General features: G+C 27.2%; 4 protein-coding genes and 1 long non-coding RNA gene across 18 annotated transcripts in view; 3 read left to right on the top strand and 2 right to left on the bottom strand.

Annotated features, from left to right (window-relative positions):
- LOC118447269 (aquaporin AQPAn.G) overlaps positions 1 to 5,234 on the top strand; it is a 25,674-nt gene extending 20,440 nt beyond the window's left edge. The window contains exons 4-5 of one of the 2 annotated variants that reach the window (XM_035879014.2): positions 4,035 to 4,178; positions 4,734 to 5,234. In XM_035879014.2, the coding sequence (XP_035734907.1) occupies positions 4,035 to 4,178; positions 4,734 to 5,132 (543 nt within the window). In that variant the 3' untranslated portion in view covers positions 5,133 to 5,234. The remainder of the gene's footprint in view (positions 1 to 4,034; positions 4,179 to 4,733) is intronic. The other variant, XM_035879015.2, reaches the window with a different exon arrangement.
- Positions 5,235 to 8,275: 3,041 nt separating this feature from the next.
- Positions 8,276 to 15,659, top strand: LOC118447238 (protein-lysine N-methyltransferase SMYD4). Its single transcript, XM_035878962.2, has 7 exons — positions 8,276 to 8,654; positions 8,951 to 9,482; positions 9,732 to 10,054; positions 10,557 to 10,765; positions 10,944 to 11,068; positions 13,673 to 13,882; positions 15,166 to 15,659. Exons 1-7 carry the CDS (start codon positions 8,348 to 8,350, stop codon positions 15,485 to 15,487), a joined length of 2,028 nt encoding a protein of 675 aa, XP_035734855.2. The 5' UTR covers positions 8,276 to 8,347; the 3' UTR covers positions 15,488 to 15,659.
- On the bottom strand, positions 15,656 to 22,652 carry LOC118447241 (RNA-binding protein 1-like). 13 transcript variants are annotated; one of them, XR_004839822.2, is made up of 8 exons: positions 22,512 to 22,652; positions 21,451 to 21,668; positions 21,227 to 21,319; positions 20,538 to 20,585; positions 20,363 to 20,410; positions 17,149 to 17,235; positions 16,985 to 17,062; positions 15,656 to 16,573 (listed from the first exon to the last, which is right to left on the bottom strand). XR_004839822.2 is itself a non-coding variant. In XM_035878973.2 (7 exons), exons 2-7 carry the CDS (start codon positions 21,657 to 21,659, stop codon positions 16,570 to 16,572), a joined length of 489 nt encoding a protein of 162 aa, XP_035734866.1. In that variant the 5' UTR covers positions 21,660 to 21,668; positions 22,512 to 22,652; the 3' UTR covers positions 15,656 to 16,569. The 13 variants fall into 13 exon arrangements, 9 of the variants coding, with proteins under 9 accessions (XP_035734866.1, XP_035734865.1, XP_035734868.1 ...); XR_014983335.1 differs by having other exon boundaries at positions 15,656 to 16,569; XR_004839823.2 differs by lacking the exon at positions 20,363 to 20,410.
- A 211-nt stretch (positions 22,653 to 22,863) lies between these two features.
- On the top strand, positions 22,864 to 24,010 carry LOC118447242 (uncharacterized). Its single transcript, XR_004839825.2, has 3 exons — positions 22,864 to 23,056; positions 23,300 to 23,424; positions 23,876 to 24,010. It is a non-coding gene; the product is annotated as an uncharacterized LOC118447242 (long non-coding RNA).
- MED18 (mediator complex subunit 18) lies at positions 23,192 to 24,038 on the bottom strand. The gene is made up of 2 exons (XM_035878964.2): positions 23,833 to 24,038; positions 23,192 to 23,717 (listed from the first exon to the last, which is right to left on the bottom strand). Exons 1-2 carry the CDS (start codon positions 24,036 to 24,038, stop codon positions 23,264 to 23,266), a joined length of 660 nt encoding a protein of 219 aa, XP_035734857.1. The 3' UTR covers positions 23,192 to 23,263.
- Between the last annotated feature and the right edge of the window lie 2,838 nt (positions 24,039 to 26,876).

Here is a 26,876-nt window from a genome sequence, read left to right as displayed (position 1 = left end):
ATATACAGGATGTTCTTATCATGACGTTTCATTTCATGTAAATATTGACTTTCTTTTATATAAGAACGAACGAAATATTGAAAATTTCTTTAAATTTCTGTTCCACTCGATGGATTTTTCATTGATATATCTATTAATTCTCTAACGTAAAATATTTAAACTCTAATTTTATCAATGAAAAATATAATAAACGTAATTTATTATAGTCACTTAATTATGTTTTCACTTATTTACGTGAGTATGAGATTCGCAGAAAAAAAAAAAAAAGAAAACGTAGATAATAATTCTATTGTTGTTTTTTTTTCTCGTACTCTGTATTTTTCTATTTCTTTCTTTTTTTCTTTTTTTTTTTTCTTTTTTTTACTCTTAGAACGTCTCTATCCAATCTGTAGATGTAAAAAACAAAAAAAAAATGTCAAATGGGATCTTATCGAATGTACGGCACTAATAAATCTTATCTCTAATAACGTAGACTACCGGAGTAGTGGATGAAGTAAGGAAAAAAGAAAAAAAAAAAGAAAAGTAAAAAAGAGAGAAAGAGAGAAAGATAGACGGAAAAAGAGAGAGATAAATGTTAATCCTTTGAATGAAAAAAAAAAAAAATAAAAATAAAAAAATGATATCCGATATTTACGATATACAGGGTCTATGATTTTGATTTAATATATATCGAATATAATAATCTTTTAAATAAAGCGTTTGTTAAAGGGATATACTTTCAAATCTTATTCTAATCTTATTCTATTATACATAATTTTCTATTATCACATCACGTCGATTATATTTCTCTTTAATTCCTTCAATTAAATAATATCGATCGAATCTGTATACGTTAAATGGTTAAATACGTAATGATTGGATAATTAAAAATGAAAAAAAAAAAAAAAAAGAAAAAAAGAAAACAAGAAAAATTTAACTTTTCGATAATATTTTCTTTAATTCGATCGAGTGTTATCCTTGAGGGATAATAATCGGAATTACGTTCGTTCGAAGTCGATATTATAATTGAAATATATCTTAAGCTTAAATATAACTTATAACTTTAAACGGTTATCTTGATTAAAAAGAATAAAAAGGAAAAATTATAAATCGGTGCCAATGATATTTTGAAAAATATTAAAATGATCTGAATGTTATTACACATAATTATATGTCATATCATTGTCTGGTTTTTTGTTTTTAATATTCATAATATTCTTTCTTTTAAATCGTTGAAAATATTTACCGATACGTTTTATCGAAAATCGTATGGTAAATTCAATAGCTCATTTTTTTTTTTTTTTTTATTGAATGAAAATATTACAAATAAATATGATTTCGCGAAGAACTTTTTTTTTTCTTTTAATGTGCTTTAAGTGCTTCTTGATTTTCTTTGTTTTTTTTTTTTATTTTTCGAAAATACTGTACAAAACGAGAATCAATTTTTTTTTCTTTTTTTTTTTTTTTTTTTTTTATATCAAATGAACATATTACGCATCTATTTTGTGGAGAAATGAATTTTCTTTTCTTTTTTCTATTTTTTTTTTCTTTTTTCTTTTTTTTTTTTTTTGACGAACGCTATAAAAATGATACAAAAAATGTTTTCTTCGAAAAATTTTTTTGCGAAAAAAGAAATCACAGGCGGCTCTACCTTAGATATTTGCGATGATTCTTTATATCGAATGAAGAAAAAAAAATCGCATGCAAAAAAAAAAAAAGAAAAAAGAAAAAAAAAAAGAAAAAAACGAAAGAAAACTAAGAAAGAGATAAATCATAAAAATTGTCTCTTTTCCCTTTCTTTTTCTTTTTTTTTTCTTTTCTTTGATAGATCTTTTTAGGTATAAACATGATTCTCTCTTAACAATGAATTTAATTGGAAAAAAATATGCAATATTTTAATCGTCATAATAAAAAATGATATTCGTTTATTATTCGTACGAGTGGCGTTCGCTCGTTCGTATATTCATTTTTTAAATGAATGACCCCAATAGTGCTTTAACTTGTCCATTCATTCATAATTCGAGTTGAATATAAAAACTGGTCGAATTCATGGAGATCAAGCCGATCGACGATCTCGTTCTCGAAACGATTCAAAAACGATTAGTGTAATGGTTACGTGAAAATGGAGACAACGAAAAGTTAATCCGGGATTGATCCGGGAGAAAGAAAAAAAGAGAGAGAAAAAAAGAAAGAGAAAAAAAGAGAGAGAAAAAAAGAGAGAGAAAAAAAGAGAGAAAAGAGAGAGAGAGAGAGAGAGAGAGAGAAGAGAAAAAAGAAAGGTAAAAAGAAAAAAAAGAGAGGTAAAGATTAGAGTTAGATAAAGATAGATAGAGAAAGAGAAAGAGAGAGAGAGAGAGAGAGAGAGACGTAACGAACGCAAAGCGAGAAAAGAGATCTCTCGTTGTGCAATCATGGCAAATCTCGGACGTGCGCTCGATCGCCCGCGGCAAATCGAGACCTTGCTTGTTATACATGAGAACTGGGCCGTCGCACAGACCCTCTTATGAGTCGACCAAAACCAAATCGGTTAGTTACTCGGTGAGACGTTTTGTATCCCTCCGATACGCTCCTCCTTCCTTATCCTTTCGAACGCGTAGACGCCAAGGAGTCTACGGTGAACGAGTTCGTCCACGTGTTCTTTGTGCTTTGAGATAAATGCGAGTTGAATAGTTTTCTTTCTTTTCTTTTTCTTTCTTTCTTTCCTTTTTTTCTTTCTTTTTCTTTTTTTTATCTTCTTTTTTTCTTTTTTTCTTTTCTTTTTTTTTTTTTTTTTTTGCTTCTTTATTTATATTTATTTACGTATTCGTTCGTGTGCACGCTTACGGGGTAATGAAAATTTTAATGATTTTCTATTTTTTTTTTTTTTTTTTTTTTTTTTTTTCGATCAATATTTTCATCAATCAATGATGTAAATGATCAAATATTTTTTTTGAAATATATAAGATGAATGATTTATATTTTATTAAATAAATGAAATGAATAATTTATATTTTGTTAAATAAAATAAACGATATACGAATATTTCGATTGATATTTATAATAATATATATTTAAGTGATATAATTAATATTAATAATTAAATGTTAAGATTTTGTTTTTGGATTTCTTATAAATATTGATTTATTATAAATATTGATTCATCTTTCATATAAAATACTGACGATTTATTATATTTATGAATGTTTTAATTAAAATAACTGACAATTGTTGATTGTATAAATTAATGTAATACCATTCATTTATATCATTTACTGATGTTTTATTATAAATATTGATCACATTTATTTAATATATTGATTTAAAATATTAGAACTAACAAATAATTTACCAAGTGATTCGTTAGAATCTTTTTTCATTTTCTTTTCTTTTTTACGATATCCTTCCTTTTCCTTTTTTTTTTTTTAAGATATTCTTCTTTCTCGTTGGATTAAATATAAAGAATTAAAAAGAACTTTCAATTTTTTCGTTCAATATTCGTCTCAAAATATTTTGTTCGACATTAGGAATTTTAATTGGTTTCTATTATAATTTGATTGATTCAGTTTAATGAAAAGAAAGAGAGGATATTCTTTTTTTTTTTATTGTTATGTCATAATTACGAAATTTAAATGGCATTTGAATTTTGTATCAAAAATATCTAGTGCTGCTATCTCGTTGTAATTTTCCTTATATTTTACATTTAATTGTCGATGTTTGACGATAACGTATCATTCGTATATATCGTCGATATCAAGAATCATAGTTTAATAAATATTTAAAAAAAATACTAAATGTATCATTTATTGATATTACTTTATACGTTCATTAAGAATCATACGGATTGTTAGCTTTAAATAAAAGCGACATCTATAACGTTTAAAATTTATCGACGTCTTTTTATGTTAAGTTGATATCATTACGTATCACAAGATGGCAGCACAACGTGTTCTCATCTTCGCGCGAAATTCAAATGCTATTAAACCTCGATCAAAACAAATATTAATTTAAATTGTTATAAAATATTATAAATTTGTACGTGCTAATATTATATTCGTTTCTGTTTTTTTTTTGTACAGTTTTTAGGCCCAATCTCTGGTTGTCACGTAAATCCTGCGGTAACAATCGGTCTTTTCGTCAGCGGCAATTGTTCCATCCTGAAAACACTTTGTTACATCGTTTGCCAAAGTTGCGGAGCAATAGCTGGTGCCGTTGTTTTAAAGGTATACTACGACCATACTTTTATCTTTTTCTTGTTTCTTTTTTTTTCTTTTTTTTTCTTCTTTTTGTCTTCTTTTTTTATTTTTTTTTTATTTTTACTATTATTTAACAAAGGAAATATATTGTTTAGAAACTATGACATTTTTATTTTTGATAAAAACTTCGTCAATTCTTGAATTTAATAATTTATTTATAATTATTAAATCAATTCTAATTTATTATATGTAAATTAATATAATTAATAAATAATATTAGATATAAAAAATTATATACGAATATAATAATTAAATTTAATTATAATTATTTTAATCAAATTGAAAATTTTCAAATTCATTTAATTTTATTCTTCGATTGAATGAAATTATAATTATTAAAAATCTCTATTTAAATAAAATATAAATAAAATTTTATACAGACATATATATAATATATCTAATATAATATTATATGTATATATAATAAAATATATTACATATACATACATACATATATATACATACACATATATACACACGCATACACGTACACACATATATAAAAATATATTGATATTACAGATGTTAACACCAGCTCAGCAACTGAATCAAGGATTGGGTGCAACAGATTTGGCTGAAGGTGTTGAGGCAGGTCAAGGTATCGTTATGGAGGCAATTATCACATTTCTTTTGGTTCTGGTGGTACACGCTGTTACAGACCCAAAAAGAAGTGACACGAAAGGATGGGCACCTTTAGCCATAGGTTTAGCCATTTCTGTGTCGCACATGGCCGCAGTACCATTCACCGGTAGTAGCATGAATCCAGCGAGATCATTGGGTCCTGCCGTTATCCTAACATATTGGTCGAATCATTGGGTTTATTGGGTTGGTCCAATAGTCGGTGGTGTTATCGCCGGTGGCCTTTATAAAATCGGCTTCAGGAGTACGAAGGAAAGCGATGAGGCTTCTTACGATTTTTAATATGTTATTAATAAGAAAAAATAAGAAGAAAAGAAGATAACAAAAAAAAATAAATAAATAAATAAAAAAAGAAAGAAAGAAAACAAAAAAAAAAAAATAATAATAATAATAATAATAATAATAATGATAATGATAATGATAATGATAATAATAATAATAATAATAAAAAGAAAAGAAAGATAAAAAAAAATCAATATTTGTCCGCTAACGAAATTAATTATTATGCGCGATCATTTGAATCATTATTCATTACGATCATTTCGATCATTATAATATGATTCATGTTAAAAATTGGAAATTTTTATTATCGAGCGTGGATTTACTTCGGTATATGTAATTATATATATATATATATATATATATATATATATATAATATAATATATATATATATATATATATATATATAATATAATATATATATATATATATATATATATATATATATAAGTGTTTTAGATAAATGTAACGTCATATTGTAATTTTTTTCTCTCATTATTAATGTTATTACATACATGCTGCCACTAATTGTCAGACACCCGTTAGTTCGAATCCGAACATGGAAGACCAAAGGCATTATCGATCCTCGATTTCAGAGCGTTCGCATATACACGAATCAGTATAACTTTTCCATCTAGTCAAATCGTACGTTTTCATCCCTTTTATAATCAAATCGATCTTAATCATAGAATTCTCGAAAATTTCCATACGTATATATATATATTTTTCTTTTTTTTTTAAATTGTATTCCATTTCTTGTTTTTTATATAATATATATATATATATATATATATATATATATATATATATAACACAATAAATTTTGTAGTATGTCATACGAATACCTTTTGTGAATTATTAATATTATTAAAATGATACGAAATCTGATTAATATATTTCTCTTTTGCATTATCGTTCTCTGCGCGTTGCTATAATTAAAATTATTTATTCGTTCTAACCATAATTATAATAATAGACGGCACTGTACTTTAACATATTCAAGAAAATTTTAAATAAGAAACGAACATTCGATTAAGAAAAAAAGTGTGTGAAAAAGAGAGAAAGAGAAAGAGAGAGAGATAGAGAGAGAGAGGGAGAGAGAAGAACGATTACATAAGTTTGTAATATAAATAATAAAAAAGATCTGTAAAAGATGTAGTATAATTTGACTCTAAAAATATCATACAATATCATACATAAATACATACATATACTCGTTATATGCAAAGTATTAATTTTATATGTACATACGTACATATTTATTTACATAATACCTCAGCATTTATTATGATTATTAAGATTAATTTGTTCATTTCTAAATATGCATGAAAATTTTTGCCATTTTAAAAATCTTCGATGTCGAGTATGAATTTTTACTATTTAAATTTATCACGATTATACGACACACGTAATGTGAACATTTTTGTGTGTGTGTGTGCTAAGTAAAATGAAATAATAAGAGAAAATAAAAGAAGGAAAAGAAATAAATAAAAAAGATTAAAAAAAAAATTAAAAGAAATAATTATATATATATATATATGTATATATATATATATATATATATATATATATATATATATATATATATAATTTAATTTCTTTCTGACAGTAAGACCGAAAGTAATTCCTTAATGCTCTTAACGATCGATTATTTAATCGCGTGAAATTGCACATGATACATTCATACATCCCTAAATTAAATTAATCTAAATTAATTTAATTAAAGCATGAGATACGATTCATTGGAGCTTTGAACTTTCGTTAATACGTTTCGTGCCATATGTACGACCGGTGGTACACGTTAAACTTGATTTTCGAGCCGCGTGTACCACCGGTGGTACACGCAGTCATATTTATTTAATGCACTGAAAACATATATTTTATGACAAAAGTAATTATGCAAAATATATTTCAACAAAAAAAATGATGCATTATACAAAATGTAGTATAGAAGAAAACACATAAGTTTATTTAATTGTTATATATATATATATATATATATATAAAATAATTAATAATTACATTTAATCTTTAGTCAAAATAACAAATGGCCTGAATAACAAGTCAGACAAAAATGGCTTGGCATGGAACGTATTAAAAAAAAAAAAAAAAAGAAAAGGAAGAAAGAAAAAAAAAGGACGCAGTTTTTCGCTAAATTGCGATGTATCTAACTAACTGCATTCACATTTTTTACGTCGCTAATAAAATATTGTAAATATTGTACTTTAAGTTATAGTTCATATATATTTACGAGTACAATGATCGTATTACAATTGGATAAAGAAAAATGAAATCAACATTACAACCTTTCTATTACATCTTTGTAAATGAAATTATCGATGAAATAATAATAAATTTCGTCTATACTTTAATAAGAGAAATTGTTCTTTTAAATTATGTTTTCTTAAGAATCTTATATTAATAATAACGAGACAGCATTATTTAATGAGATCACTTTTTATAATAAAATACATAAGCGTGTTAAAAGTTAAGAAAAAGAAAAAAAAAAAAGAAAAAAGAAAAGCATAATTATTATTATGGTTAAATGAAAAAAATTTAGCTAGAATATTTCTATAATTTATCTGAATATTTAGAATTTAATTATGTCCTATTTATTATATGACGAGATAATTGCTATTGGATGTAACATCCGAAGCAATCATTTTTTATAATAAAATACATAATTCTATTAAAAGTTAAAGTAAAAATCTTATTTATTATTATAATTAAATTAAAAAATTTAGCTATAATATTTTTATAATTTATTTAAATGTTTAGATTTTAATTACATCCTATTTATTACGTCACAAAATATTTGCGATCACTTTTCATAATAAAATATATATATATATATATATATATATAAAAGTATTGAAAAATAACAAAGAGTCTTATTTATTTTTATAATTAAATAAATAAGAAATCTTTGTGTATAACAAATGAATTATTTTCCTTAATCATTAAATTTCAATTGTCATCCTGTTAAATATTTGATCACTATCAAAATAATATTGATATTTTTCGAGAATGAAAACTGTTAAATACATAGCAACCTCACATCGACGATAGAACTGAAAATAGCACGTACGGAAATAGATCCGTTCTAACAAACTTTTTGGCTTCTCTATGCCAGTAGCATTCAGTGTCGTCGACCGACACGGTGTCGTCATTTATAAGAATTATATTACATGTGATCGTTTTCTGAATTTATTCAACATGGCGAACGATTACGAACATGAAATTAGTAATTATTTTCGGTCGAATTTATTGTCAGTAAGAAATGCCATATCTCAAAAGGATTTTAAAATATTCGATGGTCTTCGATCGAACGCCGATAGGGTCGCTTTTATATTGAGTTATCCCGAGGCTCATCGTTTGTCCTTCGAAGTTGAAAATCTCGAAATGAAAAACAACGAAAAATCTTTGAGTTTTAAGAATACCGGTAACAAGTTCTTCGGTCAAGGAGAATATCCAAAGGCTTTGAAAGCCTACTCGAATGCTGTCCTATTGGCACCACAAAATGGTTAGAAATTGTTCTCGTTAATTATAATTAAAAATTCATAAGAAAAGATAAAGGAAAGATATTCAAATCATCAACGAACAACAAATATATTTTATTTTTTTTATCAGATATATCATAGATAATCCATTTACGTTCTCATTAAAAATTCACAATTTTTAATGAATATAAATGAATATACGATATTAATCGTTATTACAACTTTCTACTTTTTTTTCCATTTTGTATTTAATTCCATTGCTAAATTCAATAATTTTTCATATCCAATTGAAATCTATATACAATCGTTTTTTATTCAGATCTCTCAGTAATTCTTGCGAATCGTTCGGCTGCACTTTATCATATGGGACAACATGAGCATTCATTGAATGATATAGAGGAAGCGATTCGACTTAATTATCCTGAAGAATTACGATATAAGATCGAGGAAAGACGAGCCAGATGTTATTTGGCATTAAAAATGAATGCAAAGGCGATCGATTATTTTAGAATTGCGTTAAAATCATTAGATCGTGCGAAGATAACGGCCGAACGAAAAAATAAATTAGAAACCGACATTAGAGTGATGTTGACGTTAATGGAAAAAGGTGAAAGATTTAACGCGAAAGCTAAGAAACTTTCGGGTAACGTTAAAGAATCGACAAGTGTGGCAAATTTTATGCCAAAAATCGATATACGTAATCCACTTTATCCAGCCTGTAGCAATGCACTTAAAATAATAGATGATGGTAATGACATTGGTAGACATGCTGTTGCCACAAGAAACATTTCACCTGGTGAATTTCTTATAATAGAACGACCACATTGCGCTCTCTTATTGGCAGAATACAGGTAATTATCAAAAAGATGATAATAACATAATTAGTGTCATTTAATTTATTGAATTGTTTTCGAATCAATATCATATTGTTTGTTCAAATTCTTTACGAAAATAATTATTATTATTATTTTCTTTTCTTTTCTTTTATCCCTTTTAAAAAATGAAAAAAAAAAAAAAAAGAAAACAAAAAAAAAATCTATAGTCATCGTTTTAATTCATTCGAAGATTAAGAAAAATTTTTCAAATTATTTTCTTTCTAGATTGAATCATTGTCACTTGTGTTTCACGAGAATATTCGTTCCCATGCCGGCAGCCTGCAATATCTGCAGTTGCATAGCTTACTGCAGCACTCGTTGTAGGGACAAAGACGCCGAAGTGCATCTACGCGAATGCAATTTATTGCCGCCTTTATGGCTATCCAAAGCTTCGATCACGTGTTTTCTAGCACTGAGAGCTTTACTTCAAAGACCGTTCGTCGAGTTCGTCGAAATGAAAGAACGTTTGACGTTTAACAAGGAGAAACGTGATATAAGTGAAAAAAGGCCATATAACGGAGATGATTACGAATCATTTTATGATTTAGGTAAATATAATGATATTTCAAATTTAAATTCTTTCTACGTCATGTCAATACTTTCATTAAATTCATTAATTGATTGAATTCAATTTTGAACTTTTTTTTTCAATACACTTATTTATTTGCCATTTTTATTTATTATATATATATATATATATATATATATATATATATATATTTCTTTTCATTTATTATATGTTTATATTTATATATATTTTTTTTTATTTTTTATATATTTATATATATATATATTTTTTTTTATTTATGTAATAAATATATATATATATATAACATGTATAATAAATAATAAATTTTATATACATATATATCTATTATATAATATATGTATACATATATATATATATATATATATATATATATATATATATTGAATGGTCTTAAATTATCATTCCAAATTTCGAAATAAATTTCCAAAAAAAAAAAAAAAAAGAAAAAGAAGAAGAAAAGATCTTATTTAAGATATATATAATAAGATATATTTAAATAGTAACCCATGAAGATGAACGTTCAAACGAGGATATATTTCACCGAGCTTACATAGCCGCTTGGTTATTGAGACTAATGAAAACAACAACTTACTTATCAGACGACGATAAAACACCTGATTCAGCCGAGAGCAATCTCTCCAAAGCGGAATTACTTGTGGCCGAATTACTATTACATCATTTACAATTGTTGCAATTTAATTCGCACGAGGTAAATACATACGTTTAAATATGTAATCTCTTTTATAATCAAATCAATGAAGATTTTACATCGATACATTTCAATTTTCATTCAATGAATCCATTTCAAATAAACATTTGTTTTTTTCTCCCTATCCCCTACTACCCCTATCCATCCTCCCTTCATTCCTTCTCCCTACTCTAATTAGATCTCAGAATTGACCAGACCAACGAAAGATACGACACTCGCACGCGCTAAAAGCATTTTTATCGGTGGTGGTGTTTATCCAACGGTAGCATTGCTCAATCATTCGTGCAATCCCGGTGTAGTGAGGTAGGCCTAATTATTTTATGATTTCATAGTTGTATTCAATACTAATCCACGAACATAATCGATCCTTGCTGTTCGAAAAATACGTAATCTTTTTTTTTTTTTATTCATTTATTTAACACTAATTGTGCATGTGAGATGTAAGACACGCTCAGACTCAGCTTTGATGTCAATTAAAACAATTTGTGCATTGTACGATTCGTGAATTTTTTTTTGTTTATGATGAAAGAATTAGAAATGCATTTTCAAACTTACCGATTATTATTATTATTATTATCAAGGCTTCGTAGAATATATATATATAGTATTTTTCTTTTGAAGATAAAATTATTCATTCCATATAAATGGACAGTTGTTTTAAGTACCTGAGGTGGGTGTAACGCATACCAAATTGCATAATTTGAAATTATTATTGAAGTGTGAACAATTAGGGTTAAAAAAAGATCGAAAGTTCGTATGAAGATCGAAAAGATCTTGTTAATTTTTAATCGTTTCACATTTATAAATGAGAAATCTCATGAATCAATGTCATTCGTGATATACTTCGAACGAAATATTTCCTAACGCGATTATTATACGCTTTAGATGTGATATCCTGCGGATTGTTTTCATTAAAATACGAAATATCTCATCAATAATATTGAATAAAATTTACTTTGTAAGTTATTGCATTCGTATATACGAAAGAAGATGAATAATGTTGAATGAAAAATATGTTTTTTAAACAAATAATTTTATTTTTCAAATGAATGAAACATGGTGTGATACATAATGACATATTACAATTTTTGTAAAAATAATTACTTTCTTTACGAATATTTCACTCTTTACACAGTATACATCGTTTCATCGGGTGACATTTCTTTTTTCTTTTTTTTTTTCCTTCGAGATATTTTTAATAATATATATAATATTTTTCTAATCATTATGAAATAATGTCTTTTCTTTTATTTTACAAAAAGTTCTTCTTTTTTCCTGAAAACAATTCCATATAATAAAACAATTATTTATGGTAATATCGATCAAAATACAAAAAATATTTTCTATATTATTTTAATGATCTTCAAATAGACTTTTTATATGTAATTCCTTAAATCCTTTGATAAATGAATGACAATGAATACAAATATTTCAAATGATTTGAATTTTAGTTCACGTAACAATTGTCTATTGTAAAGTTTAAAATTGAAGATATAATCAATTCGAGATTCAATTAAAGCAAATATTTTTAAATTAAATCATGCTTGTTTAAAAGAAATGTACTTTTTAAATGACACATTTATCTTTCCATAAAACTTCATAATTCTTCCATTTACAACGATGTATCTGACATCCGATTGATATACATTTTGAAAATGTATCAATAAAAAGTCAATAATGAATTGTATTTTATGTTTTGCTAATAATTTCTAAATTTTTTCTATTATTATCCACATTGTTGAAATCAATGAATCGTAGAATTTGTAAGAATTATGCTCTTGGTATAATTTTCTTTATGAACGGTAGATTGTAATATTGGATCTGTAAAAAAACATAGATAAATAAATAAATATATATATATATATATATATATATATATATATAATATATAATGATGTATATATATATATATATATAATTATCATATATATTATCATATATATAATGATCGCGATATATATAATGAATAAGTGTCGCTATAATTGTAAAATTGCAAAATCGCTTTGGGAAACCTCCATATATAGTTTATTTATATAGTTTTTTTTTCTTTTTTTTTTTCCCCCTGTATTTATTACTTTTATTAATAATCGTTTGGATAAGTTCCTGATTAATGAAATATTCAAAATTAGAAATTGGCCAACATTTTTCTGTTATATCAAACTGCTATTACATTTCGTCATTATTATCTATAGAATTTGTAATATGTAATTCAAACTTTACTATTGCTATTGATACTTTCCATCGTCATTGCTTTGATAAATTTATTAACACGTACTATGCCATGTGCACCACCGGTGGTACACGTTAAACTTGATCTTCAGGCCACGTGTACCACCGGTGGTACACGCAGTCATTTTTTTTCTTTAGTCAAAATATCAAATGGCCTGAACGATAAGTCAGACAAAAATGGCGCTTGGCACGAAACGTATTTACGATGACACTCCGTTAATGGAAAGATTCACAAACTATACGTCATTGTCATTGTTATTTATTTTACTATCGCTAATAATTCTATTCTATCGAAATTATCGTGCCCTGATTATTATACTCAAGGAAATCCAAGTATGATAAGACATATGTGAAAATCGTCGAACAAAAAGGATATTGTATTATAAACATTGTAAAATAGTACACGAAATATTTTATCCAAAGCGTATGATAAATAATATCGCATAAAAAAAATATCACGTTCAAAATGTATCATGAACAACATTGAGTCGCGATATATTTGCCGGTTGTAAAGTGATCAAAACTAATTTTTGTTTTTTATCCTTATTACATGGTTTATTACGAGATATAGATTTTGACTTTTGTGTGTGGATCTGATAAAAAAAAAAAAAAAAAAAAAAACAAATAATAATAATAAAATGTTCTTAATCGATAAACTCGATCTTTTCGATTGTTTAGATATTTCATTGGTACGACTATCGTTGTTAGAGCCATACGAACGATTGAGAAAGGTGAGGAGATATCTGAAAATTATGGTCCTATATTTACTGCAATGCCGGAAAATGAAAGAAAACGAAATTTGAGAGTACAATACTGGTTCGATTGCAAATGCGAAGCGTGCACGAATCATTGGCCTATGTTGGATGAAATAGATCCTACGATACTCAGGTACGAAGCTTGTATTTTTACTTTTATCATTTTGTAAAAAAAAAAAAAAATATAAAAAAAGAAATTAAAAGAAAAAAAAAAAAAAAAAAGAAATACAATAATAAATAAATTCAATGACAATATTTTAGCGATTATAAAAGTGATCTTAACTAATATATCTTTCATCTTAAAATTAATAAAATGATATAATAATAATATGATAAATCAAATCTCATCGTATTCCTGATTGGTCAATAAAGTTAGAGATTATTTTCATTTTAACTAAAGTAAACGTAATATAAGTTTTACGCTAGAAATTTATCCCCTTTTGCAAATCAAAGTTAATTTTGCAAAATTATTCCTTGAGAGATTGTCGCCGTTCGATTTATGAATTGTTAATGACACTTATATAAAAAAAAAAAATAAGGTATATGTAACAGGAAAAAAAAAAACAAAAAAAAAAACAAAAAAAAAATTAATTCCAAATAAAAATTTTAAATCAGAGCGTTTAACAAAATTATACGCTCAATTAAAAATCTACATAAACGTGTTCATATTTTCATATCTAATGAAAATCTACTTAAACGAGTTTATATATTTTTTTTTTTCTTTCAACAATTTGAAATTACAATATTTACAAGAGGAAATTATTCACAAATTCTTTCTAAGAAATTTAAAGAATTTCAGGCAAATTAAATGATCGACATAACTGAGATCTTTTTAAATATGACTATCGATTTAATCAAAAATAGAATTATTCAAATTTTACTCATTACTTCACAAAAATTCATATTACATGAATATGTAATATACGTGATTATCATCAACTGTTGCAGCCATCAGAAGAATCATTACAGATTTAAAATTACGTATACGTTGTAAAGTATCTACACAAATGGTTTTCATATTATACATATTACATACAATTATAAATTCCATAATATATAATGAATTAATAATAATTATTATTATTATTATTATTTAAGATAAAGATATTTTTTACATGGATCATCGCTCGTTATACAAGATACAAATTTAGAATTTCTTTAAAATTACATATATCAACATACGATGATACTTTATCGAATCTTTATCTTATTACAATTATTGAATCTATCAAGAACAATTTGTTTTTCATTTATTTATATATATATATATATATTTTATATATATATATATAAAATAATATTGGCAAACGAACAAGAGACGAACGTGATTTGCAAAAGATGATGAATTTCTAGACGAATGAACGAACCTGTAACGATAATTAAAAAATAATAATTAATGATAAATTCAATTGTAAGGTTTAAATGTGACACTGGAAAATCTTGCGGGAACATTTTACCAATTAAAACCGATACGAACGAGTTTATGATTAATTGTCCAAAATGTGGGAAAGGTACGAACCTATTGAAGGGTCTGAAGGCGTTGCAGGATACAGACATGTTATTTAAAATGGCGTCGCGTCATCTAGAATGCGGAGAGTATGAGCAAGCTCTTCGAACGTATTTGAAGATCTTGATACTTCTTGATGAAACATTGTCCTTACCGATCAGAGACTACCATTTGTGTCAGCAGGGTGTTAGACTGTGTATGTTAGCGTTGGGTAACATCACTACGACATGAGATACGCAAAACAGATCTTTTATAAACTGAAATATTAATAAAATATAAATGAACCGTCATCGTCATCGTCATCAATGTCGTTTCCATTATCATCGCGACCCTTCTTTCCCTACCCCCTTTCCTTTCACACTTCCTTCCCCCTCCCTTTTTATCACCACCACCACTATCATCATCATCATCATCATCATCATCATCATCATCATCATCATCATCATCATTATTACCAAATACATTACGAGTTAGATCATACAGATTTTATTTTTAAGGCTTACATTGTAGGAGTACAAAATAAGTAAATATAACATAAAACAGCTCTTTCTTTTTTTTTTTCCTTTTATCATCACCCTTGTATTTAACACGACGGTACGATTTATTTTACGATTATCTTCTCACGTTGAAATCTATCTATGTATTATCTTTTCTCTCTCTCTCTCTCTCTCTCTATATCTCTCTCCCTCTTTTCCCGGTTCGGTTGATTAAACGCATAATGAAAAACGTTCGTCTTTGTTTGTTTGTTTTTTTTTTTTCGTTTTTAGTTTTCTTTTCTTTTTTTTTCTCTCTTTTTTCTTTTTTCCTTTTTTTATTTTAAATTCTTTTATTATTAATTACTTCTTATTATAATTATCCTTAACAGCGATTTTCATATGTCCCATTTTTCACTTATACACTTAAAGAAATTCAGCCAACACACGTTCAAGGGTTGTGTTTTGCGCCCAGTCATTTACATTAGTGTGAGTTTATTTTTGTGTAGTGTCGAGCACTGCGTATCCGTGTTAGTTATTCCTAACTACTTGTCACTGTGTTTATTTGTTGTATCTGTGTATGTGTATGTATGTATGTATGTATGTATGTATGTATGTATGTATGTCTGTATGTATATGTATGCGTATGCGCGCGTACTACGCGTCCACGCGCACATATCATATCCCTACGTTTACTTTTGTTTATTTACGATACGATGGATTAACGCCGTCGTATCGTAAACAAATAAATGCAAACGTACGGATCGTGTGGGACTTAGTCGCCACGTGTAGTCCAACCCGCCCTTAAGTCGGTCCAGTTTTCTCGGTCATATTTAGCATCTAACTGAAATCAAACGGAACGCAGACGTTTCAATAGAAATTATAATTAAAAAAAAAAAAAAAAATAATATAATCATGTAACAAATAATTTTTAAAGATCGAATTATTAAGAGTATTTACAATGAAAATCGTATCGCCCTTGTTAAGGGATACGAAAAAAAAAAAAAAAATATATATATATATATAATTGATCGCAGCAATGCAACTAAATGTTAGACGATTGGTTCTTTTTTTTCGTTTGCTTTATTTATTTTTTTTTTTTTTGGTTTCTTTTTTTCTTTTTATTATTATTATTATTTTTTAAACAAATTACAATTTTCAAAAGTACTAATTACAAATTAAGACACCGGCATAATTCTCATTCGGCTAAGTGAGATTAGCCAAAAAGCAAAGTGAATTTTTTTTTTTTATTTACCGAGATTTCTTTTTTTTTTCGTCCCTCCTTTCTCCTCTTGCTTTATGTATTCACGAAGTCTTCCCTTTTTATAATACTCTATTCTCATAAGAAAAGGGAAAAAAAAGAGAAAAAAAAAATTACAAATTAATATTATTAGTTTATTATATAATAATTATAAGTACCGTCTGTCACGAGAATCCGAACGAGAACGGCGGTCTCGGCTGCGACTACGGGTCAGAGATCTCCTACGTGGACTGCGGGACCTTGACCTAAAAAATTAAAAAATACTTTTATACCGACATTAACAATACGACAAACAAAATTTAATCCTAACACGTATCTCTGCCAAGTCTCGTATTCGTATTCGTATTAATCATTTAACCACGATACAAATCTTTTTTTTTCCTCGACATATACAAATATTTTTATAATATATATACATCTATATTCCATGTGGACAAACGTGTATATATATATAAATATAAAATAAAATATATAAAATAGTTAAGTCGATTCGATGAACAAAAGTACACGAATACGAAATCAGGACAAAGTAACGTAATTAAACACATATATACAAAAAATCATCGCAAGCCAACTGTAATAGAATTAGAACTAACTCCTATATACCTAAGGGGTGATAAGACTAGTTAGACACAATTATGAATCAATACAAAATGACATCTCACCAATAAGAAAAAATCAAGAAAAAAGTAGGATTAATCTGGTAGTTAAACAATCTCTCTCTTTTACGGCAAATTGTTATGACGACGTTATACAATATGTATATATACATTGTAATAAAAATTATTAGAATATAAATAATTATTATATTCTCATGTACGTGTATATGCACACATATACGCGCACGCGACCAATCACGGCCATGTGCATACAAACATACATAGGAGTACTCTCTAAATGTATATATACATATACAACAAACTTGCAATTCCTTGGTCCGAAGTGCTCCATTGAGTTAAATGATAATAATGATTATTTCAGATTTCGAAGAAAAAAAAAAAAAAGAAGAAGAAGAAATTAAAGAAGCAGAAAAATAGACAAGAGAATTAATTATTGAAGAAGAATTCTAACGAATCATTTTTCAATCAATCAAATAAAGTTAATTGTCGCACGTCGTACCATGGAAATTTGCTTGATTAAAAGAAACGTAAATAATTATTATTATGATGACGATGACGATGGTAGTAATAATAATAATAAGAATAAGAATAATAATAATAATAATAATAATATGAATAATAAGAATAAGAATAATAATAATAGTAATAATAATAATTGTAGTATAATTATATATATATATATATAAAAAAAAAAAAAAAAAAAAAAAAAGATAAAAAAAAAATTATAAAAAATCTTTGAAAATCGGTGAAATACCAGACAACTGTGAACATGTAGTGGTGGTTGGTGGTGGTGGTGGTACTTGGTTGGGTGGTGGTAGGATGGTGTGTAGGTGATCATTTTGCTTTGCTTGGTCGAAGAGAAGTGGCGGTCGCGTTGTCGGCTAAGTTTAACGTGATGGTGGACGAGTAGTAGTAGTAGTAGTAGTAGTAGTAGTAGTAGCAGTAGTAGTAGTAGAAGTTGGGACGGACGGACGGACTGACGCGTCGAGATTTTGACAGAAGTATTCGTATCGCGTCGGCTGTTCGATGGATTCACGATGCTCCTAAGCCGCTAGAGGTTGAGGTAGCCCGAAGAAGTCTTTTTGAAGGGGAACAGACGGAGTGACGGACTGACGGACAGCATCGGACTGTCAAGTGACTGACGACCTGGCTCCTATCGGTGACTTGGTGGTGACTGATGGTGACTGGTTGGGAAGTTAGTGGGCAGGCAGGCATATATTTTTTTTTTTTTTTTTTTTTGTTCAGTTTCGATTGCTAAACAAATTTTTTTTTTCACGGTGGCTGTAGTAGTAGTACTAGTAGTAGTAGTAGTAGTAGTAGTAGTAGTAGTAGTAGTAGTAGTAGTAGTACTAGTAGCAGTAGCAGTAGTGGTAGTAGTAGTAGTAGTAGTAGTAGTAGTAGTAGTAGTAGTAGTAGTAGTAGTAGTAGTAGTAGTACTAGTAGTAGTAGTAGTGGCGGGGAGACGAGAAGAGCTAGGAGCTGACGCTGGTAGAATCTGCAAACGTCAGTTTTAGCAATATAACCATCGACGTTATTATACTCCTTGCCACTATCGGTATAATGATTCTTTTCTTTTAATTTCTTTTTTTTTTCTTTTTTTTTTTTTTCTTTTTTTTTTCAAATTGGAATCGAAAGTAATACCACGATTTCGAGATTTATTCTATGTTTTTGTCTTTATTATCCTAGACTGCCCACTCTTTCTCTTTCTCTCTCTCTCTCTCTCTAAATGTTTTAACGAAAAGATTTCTAGTATTATTTTAACTAATCAATCTACATGATGAATGTTGTTTAGCTATTCTTCTACCTCTCTTTGTTTCCTTTTCTGTAATTTTATCGATATTCGCATAATGCAAGATATATATTTATATATATATATAAAAAAAAGAAAAAAGAAAAAAAAAAAAAAAAAGTATTTCAATGTACCAAAAGATTAAAAAGTATTTTTAATGTGTTCTTTTTCAAAGCAGTTGCATAAGTGTGTATACGATAAGACGAAATGAAGTATTAGTGTTTAAATTTATCAAAATGATGATTTACTTCGAAATCAGAAGTCTTTAACAAATTATTTCAATCAATTTTAATATTGATATATATATATATAAAAAAGAAAAGAAAAAAAAAAAAACCACTTTCACATATAGTAAGTATAATAACAAAAGAATTATCAATTTCAATAAACATCAGACCTCGGATATCGAAAAAGCCTATTAAAGATCTTACAATGACAAACCAGATTGTAGAGTACGATAATAATAATAATAATAATTATAATTATAATTATAATAAAAATTGAAATCTTTTACTTTGGGTTCAAAAAATTAACACCAGACACCGTTGATTTACTTTTATGTGTCACCGGTGCTGCTTTCTCTTACATCGGGCCAAGTTCGAAGAGCAGTCCCCAACTTTAATAATTCTTGATCTTCATCAGAATTTTCTTTTTTCATTTGTTCCGAACTACCTCTTCGTCCTCCCTCTATAGCAGCACTTTAGTCCTGTCCTCTCCAACTCTTGCTGATCAATAGGTATTACTCAACCGTCAATTAAGACGATTGTGCAACACCAACATTGCAAAACGGTGTCGTACATAATACTAAACGTCAGATATGATCTGTTGTGATACTGCGTGCACAATAGCAATTATCACAATACAAGCGGTACTTGCAAATACCTACTTGTAAATTTACACTTGGACCGTTACTGCTTTCTAAGGCTCTGAAAACTCCATAAAGTTATAAAAAGAGACAATTACCTGGAATATCTGTTTATTGGTGATCTTCGCGGACTTCTTGACCAAGACCTAAAAAAAATTAAAAAAACCATTGTATGTCTCTTCTGCTGATAGTGTTGCCGACCACCCTGTCTCACTGTTTTCTTTCGCTACTTGCACCTGAAAACTGTGAGCAAAGAGGCTATAAAAATCTTACCTTGGATAACGACCCAGAGATTTCCTACGAGGACTGCGAGATCTGGACCTATAAATTTGTCAAAAAGATATATGGTACGTAAATCCTGTTCACTAAGCATATTCACAAGGACAATAAAATGGGAAAAATGTGGGCTCTAAGCAATACTTAAGAAAACACTACACTTCATGACTATTTTTTGCCCGAGCATCTTCTCTTATCGAGATTTTCATGCAACGATTATGCTCTTCAGCTAACGTCAAATTTTTTACACTATCTATTTTATACAAATACAAATAGAATGTAATAACAAGTCGATGTACTTTTTCCTTTTTTCTTTTCTTTTTTTTTTCTTTTTCTTTGTTTTTTTTTTTTTTTTTTTTATATATATATATAAATCACTATATACTTTAAATTTGATTACACCAGGATATTTTATATCAGGGCACTAGCCAGAAGAGCGGTGATATTGAACGAATGTAATATGAATATACTGTTCTATCTGCATTCCTATATTGATACGGCAAAAAAAAAAAATTATTGGTTCGTCGGCTGTGCACAAGGGAAGGTCATTGAAACCCGAGGACCTTTCATCAATACCGTTATTTAGACAGTTCACCATAATACCTACTTGGTGAGATACATAGCCATCTGCTGCAGCTTTAAAGTGGCTGTAAAATGCAGATATTTAACATCTAAAGATCTCTTACCTGGAGTATCGTGGACCTGGCCTGCGACCACCACCACTGTGTCGCCTTCTTCCAGTGGACATCTCTACTTTAACTTTTGTACCACAGCAACGTCTAAAAAGTAAAATATTTCATATAGTCTTTTTATAAATTTATTAAAGCTTTATGATATTTAAACTAATCAAATATATATATATATATATATATATATATATATATATATATAAATATATGAAGATACCCACGTTCCATCTAATCCTCTTACAGCATCTTCGGCGTCTCTTGGATCTTCAAATTCCACAAATGCGAATCCAGGTGGATTTCTAGCAACCCAGACATTTCTAAGAGGACCATATTTGCTGAATGCACTTTCAATTTCATGTTTACTTGCACTACTGCCCAAATTGCCGATGTAGACTTTGCAGGAAATCTCCCACTCCCGATAACGTGACATATTTTATGACTGTAATAAAATTATATATATATACATATACATATACATATACATATATACATATATATATATATATATATATATACATATAAATATTAATATTTAAATAAATAAATAAATAAATAAGTATCTCTTCGAGAACTATTTTTATTAAGAATAAAAATAAATTGAAGAATAAGTTATAAGAAAAATCACAAATTTTGTTTGATTGATATTAATCGTAAAAGAAATTGGACAATTACGCATTCAATTGTCCCTTGACTAAATATATATATATATATATATATCGACCGGTTATGATAAAACTATTGGACATCGAATTTCACTATACAAATATTTTATGTCATTAAGTTAAGATGAAGTTTAATCGATCGATATATTATACGGCATTGAATTTAATTAATACCGTCCCAAAGTACAAAAGTTAACTGATATGCAGAAAAGCAATCGGAATGTCGCCATGTTGTATTAATATACCAAGCCGCAGCGTCGTGGCTACATTACGATTTACGGTGATAAAGATTGAGTTATTTTTGTATCGTATATCTTCATGGAATATCTTCATGAAGATACACTTCCGGTTCATCGGACGATCTATCCTTGTCAATGATATATAAAATGCATAATAATAATTGTTAGTGAAAGGGAAAAAAAAGAAAAAAAAAAAAAAAGAAAAAGAAAAAAAAGATATTTACGAAACGATTGTATTGAAACTAAACCGACGCTATCGATGTTACTCATTTATTATTCTCATCGTTTTCATACGTCAAAATCTATCCTAATTGTTTGTTCTTTCATATATACCTTTTATTATCTATAAGTTATTACTTTTACGCATTTGTTTTTACTTACTATTTGGATCAAACTATTAAAAAACACACGAACAAAATTACTACGCGGTAACGCACACTTGTCCTCCAGCACTGTGCACGCAGAAATGACACAAAATGGAGGTTTTCGTGTTGGGCTCTCTTTGTGGCCTCCTTTCTAGTCAAGCTGGCAACAGAGCATATGTATATGTACCTCTTTCCGGTTTTAAGTCAAATAAGAATTTAAAATGTAAATTATTATTACAAAATATGTAATTGAATGTATATAAAAATTACATACAATTAATTAATTTAACATTTTTAATGACATTCCGTTATTATTTATACCGACAATAGATATCAAGTATTATATGAAAAAGGTTATGCTTGTTTTTATAACGATCGCGTTTAAAGTAAAAAATAAATATTATTCGTAAATTAACTGGAATTATTTTCAATCTTATAAAAGATAATCAATGGGATAAATGTTCGTTTTTAAAAAATCGATAATAAACGTAATTTGAATTACGTTGTGACCGCGGAACATATGAAAGATGTAACATATGGTTTTGGTTAGTTATACTTTCTGTAGGTATTGATTTTATAAGTTTTAATTAATTGAATTGTTCAAAAGTAATAATTAATAAAATCATTATATTTTTAAAATAAATAATTTACCTCATAAGATCATATACAAAAAGGGGATATTTTTGCAATGTTATTATACTTTATTAAATTAATTCTAATACAAAATATGATATTTATATCTTCTTTATATTTTCTCAAATGTATACTTTAATGAACAAGTCTTTTATAATCAATCTTTTCAAGCTGAACCAATGGTTTTAACTGTTCTGCGAATATTCTCATATCCTCTGCTATTGCATCTTGACCACTAGGTGCAAGAACACTTAATTCTACCAGATAACTTTGGGATATAGCTTCTACACTTTCAGGTATTTTTCCTTGTTGACCCATCTTAAAAATCTTTGATACTGTAACTTTCATTCTACCTTTGCGGAACATGTAACCTCTAGCTATATATTCAAAATCCAATCTACAACCTAATTCTGTTAAAAATTCAACAACAGTACTGCTGGTAGCAATATCTATGCTGCTGCGTACAATTGTAGGACGTGATTTATCACCTAATTCTGGTTGACCTATATATCTTAATTGCCAAGGCATATCTTGATAATCCAATGCCCTTCTAACTCTTAACAGTAATGGTTGTTCAGGAGGAGGTCCTCTAGAAACAAAAAACTTATATATAAACTTTGACTTATTTCATTAGTTTTACATTATAATTAAATATATTGAATAACATTTTATTTGACAGTTTTATTATATCTTTTATTGAATACCTTCTAATACTAAAACACATTTCATGATCGTTGAATGTTTCAGGACCGCTATCAACATTATCACATAAGCCTCTTAATCTATGAAGCAACACTTCCACAGCACTGTCTAATACCGAGCCTTGGAGTAAATATTCTTGATTTGGTATTATATTTGAATTTAATGCAGCACTTAATCTATCCATTGCTGTACTTATTGGGGTTGTCATCTTTCAAATAGTAGATTTTATATAGCAGTATACTATAAAATATTAAACAAACTTTTGTATGTGTAAAACAATATTCTATCACTCAAGACTCAACGTTGTTTTTTTATGTTATTAAATTATATAAGTATATATTATATCAGTATATATTTGTTATATTATGATTAAATCATTTCTTAAATACTTTTATGAATATATATAAGCAATTTTTATATACATATATTTTTTTTTAACAATTATATTAAACAAACATATTCATAAATATATATATATATATATATATATATATATATATATGCATATATATATATATATAAAAATAGTGAAAGATAGAGACAGAAAGATTTTAATAGAAATATAAATTTCAAAAGCTAGAAGCAGATGAAAATGTTGATCTTAAATTAATTATATTCTAGATAATACAGCTATATCTGTAATTAGATGTGTAATTTTATCATGTGTTAATATTATTTCTAAACAAATATACATCAATTGTAATATAATTAATATAATTATCAAACATAATTTTATTTCAATTTATATAATATATCTATATATGCATATATTAAATATACATATATATACACACACATACATACATATATATATATAACCTTAAAATGACTATCAAAATATATATTATTTTCACTGTTATATTTTTTCCCGTTAGATGTCATCACATCAAACTAACATTGTAGGGTTAAGTTTATATACTACACAATGAATTTACGTACATTTTTATATATACTAAATATAGATTTTATTGATAAAGACAACGAATAGATTTGCGAATAATATCTAGAAAAATAACGTCTTCACCATACGCTTTTCAGCTAAGAACTAAATCCAATGAGGTTGGCTGAACTGAACCCGTAAGTAGCATCAGCTCTCTCATTGGTCACCGAAAGAGCTGTGGTGACCAATGCGTTGGTCAACGAAAACCGATAAGCGATACTCGCCTTTAAGTAAACGACGGCCACCTTTTTTATGTCGTTTTTGTATGAGAGCACCGGAAATCGAATGGATTCCACCTTTCACACATATCCATGTAAAAGCATATATATATATATATATATATATATAATAAAACTATTATATGTATGTATTCCAGTAAATGGAAGTGTCACCGATGAAGTTAGAAATAGAAGAAAATGATTTCGCGCGTTGTACGCAAGTTGTTTTGCGCAGGCGGTTAAATACAAAATTGAATTGTAAGATCACGCGGATTAGATTATGATACATCGTATAAATAAAATTATCAATTTTCATCTGAAAGAAAGAAAAGAAAAAAAGCTATGATATATTGTAAAATAATAATAGAGGTAAATAAGTTTTCTTCAATTATTATCGAATATATTAAATTAATATATTATTCCATTATCTTAACCTATAAATAGCTTGTATTAACATTTCTGTTTTCTTTTATTGGAAGTATTAAACGTCGCGCATGCGCACAACGAAGAAAGTGCTTTGCCAGAAAGAGAAAACGATATTGTCTGTACCGTGATATTTTCGGCCGTTTCTCGAGCCAATTGAATCTTTAAGTCTTAAACATATATAGTTTATAAGAATGCAAAGATAAAGAAAAAAAGAGAAAGAGAGAAAAAGAGAGAGAGAGAGAGAGAGAGAGAGAGAGAAAGAGAGAAACTAAAATGGCAGTCGTACACATGGGAACGAATTATTTCAATACAATATTCTCGCGCGCTTTTATCTCGCTTGTGGGAACTATTTCAAAATCCTTTGGTACTGTTTATTTATTTGAACGAAAAAGAAGTCGACGATACGTATATATGTAAGTACATTCACGACGTTTCATTAGAAATGAAAACAGTATAGAGAAATGGATTTCATTTGGATCATTGTTGCATTTGAAGAAAGAGAGAGAAATTAATTTTGTCCCGTCAAAAAAAAAAAAAAAAAAAAAAAAAGAAAGAAAAAAAAATACAGAACAGAAAAACTATATTAAATAGATGCATTTATTTCTATCTTTCTTTTATTTATTTATATATACGATATACTGATATATACATATGTTTATTCTTTTTTTCATGTTAAAGATAAGTAATTAAAATATGTAATTAATTAATTGAAAAAATACAGTTTGTTAGATAAAAGAAAAAATTAAACAAAGACATTGAACTTTCGGTTTGACCAAATGTCGAGTCTTTTATGTTTCACATTTTTGATATATTTTATACGTAAAATAATGTAACTTTTCTTATTATATCTTTTTTTTTATATATATGTATATATTTATATGTTTATGCATACGCACGTGCACACAACAAACACACGAAGGATAACGAAGAACCATATAAAACATAGAAAAAACAATAGAAGCTAAAGAGATTAAGAATAAAAGTAAACATGCGCGTATAATTTATAATATCGAAAATTGTACCTACCTATATGTATGTATCGCATTTGTTTATATTTATACTAACGTATACGTATTACATATGTACATACATATATTCAATTCGTTGTATTCTCAAATTGACATTTACGAATCCTTCTTATTTGCAATATCAATATTAATACATTTTTATTTTATAATTAAGTGGATATAAAGGCAAGAAAATGTATAATTCACTCTACGTGATTTTTTTTTGATTTTTTTGAATTATCATTTTTTATTATCCTTGTAAATTTGTAATATTGAAAGGAAAGAAGAGTGAATAACTTTCTCTCTATTCGATATTTTTATTGTTTATTTATTTCTGTTTTCTTTTTTTTTTTTTTTTTTTTTTTTTTTTTATTTCAAAATATATCATTTTAATAATAATCGATGAGTATCAATCGTCAGAAATAAATGATAAGAGAATAAGAATTCACTCATCA

This window comes from Vespa mandarinia, chromosome 20 (assembly GCF_050613455.1).
Source record: "Vespa mandarinia isolate Hongniang chromosome 20, ASM5061345v1, whole genome shotgun sequence".
In the NCBI taxonomy this organism is placed as follows: Eukaryota; Metazoa; Arthropoda; class Insecta; order Hymenoptera; family Vespidae; genus Vespa; species Vespa mandarinia.
Note: the sequence above shows the minus strand (reverse complement) of the source record. Positions and strands in the feature narration are given on the sequence as shown.

Excerpts from the sequence above, each read along its gene's own strand:
- LOC118447238 (XM_035878962.2), top strand. The coding sequence starts at position 8,348 with ATGGCGAACGATTACGAACATGAAATTAGTAATTATTTTCGGTCGAAT. Across the intron at positions 10,055-10,556 it reads CGAATCATTTTATGATTTAG|TAACCCATGAAGATGAACGT; the intron begins GTAAATATAATG and ends ATATTTAAATAG. Across the intron at positions 10,766-10,943 it reads TGCAATTTAATTCGCACGAG|ATCTCAGAATTGACCAGACC; the intron begins GTAAATACATAC and ends TACTCTAATTAG.
- LOC118447241 (XM_035878968.2), bottom strand. The coding sequence starts at position 21,659 with ATGTCACGTTATCGGGAGTGGGAGATTTCCTGCAAAGTCTACATCGGC. Across the intron at positions 20,586-21,226 it reads CCAGGTCCACGATACTCCAG|GTCCAGATCTCGCAGTCCTC; the intron begins GTAAGAGATCTT and ends ACAAATTTATAG. Across the intron at positions 19,106-20,362 it reads CCAATAAACAGATATTCCAG|ATTCTACCAGCGTCAGCTCC; the intron begins GTAATTGTCTCT and ends TGACGTTTGCAG.
- MED18 (XM_035878964.2), bottom strand. The coding sequence starts at position 24,038 with ATGACAACCCCAATAAGTACAGCAATGGATAGATTAAGTGCTGCATTA. Across the intron at positions 23,718-23,832 it reads ATGTGTTTTAGTATTAGAAG|AGGACCTCCTCCTGAACAAC; the intron begins GTATTCAATAAA and ends TTTTGTTTCTAG.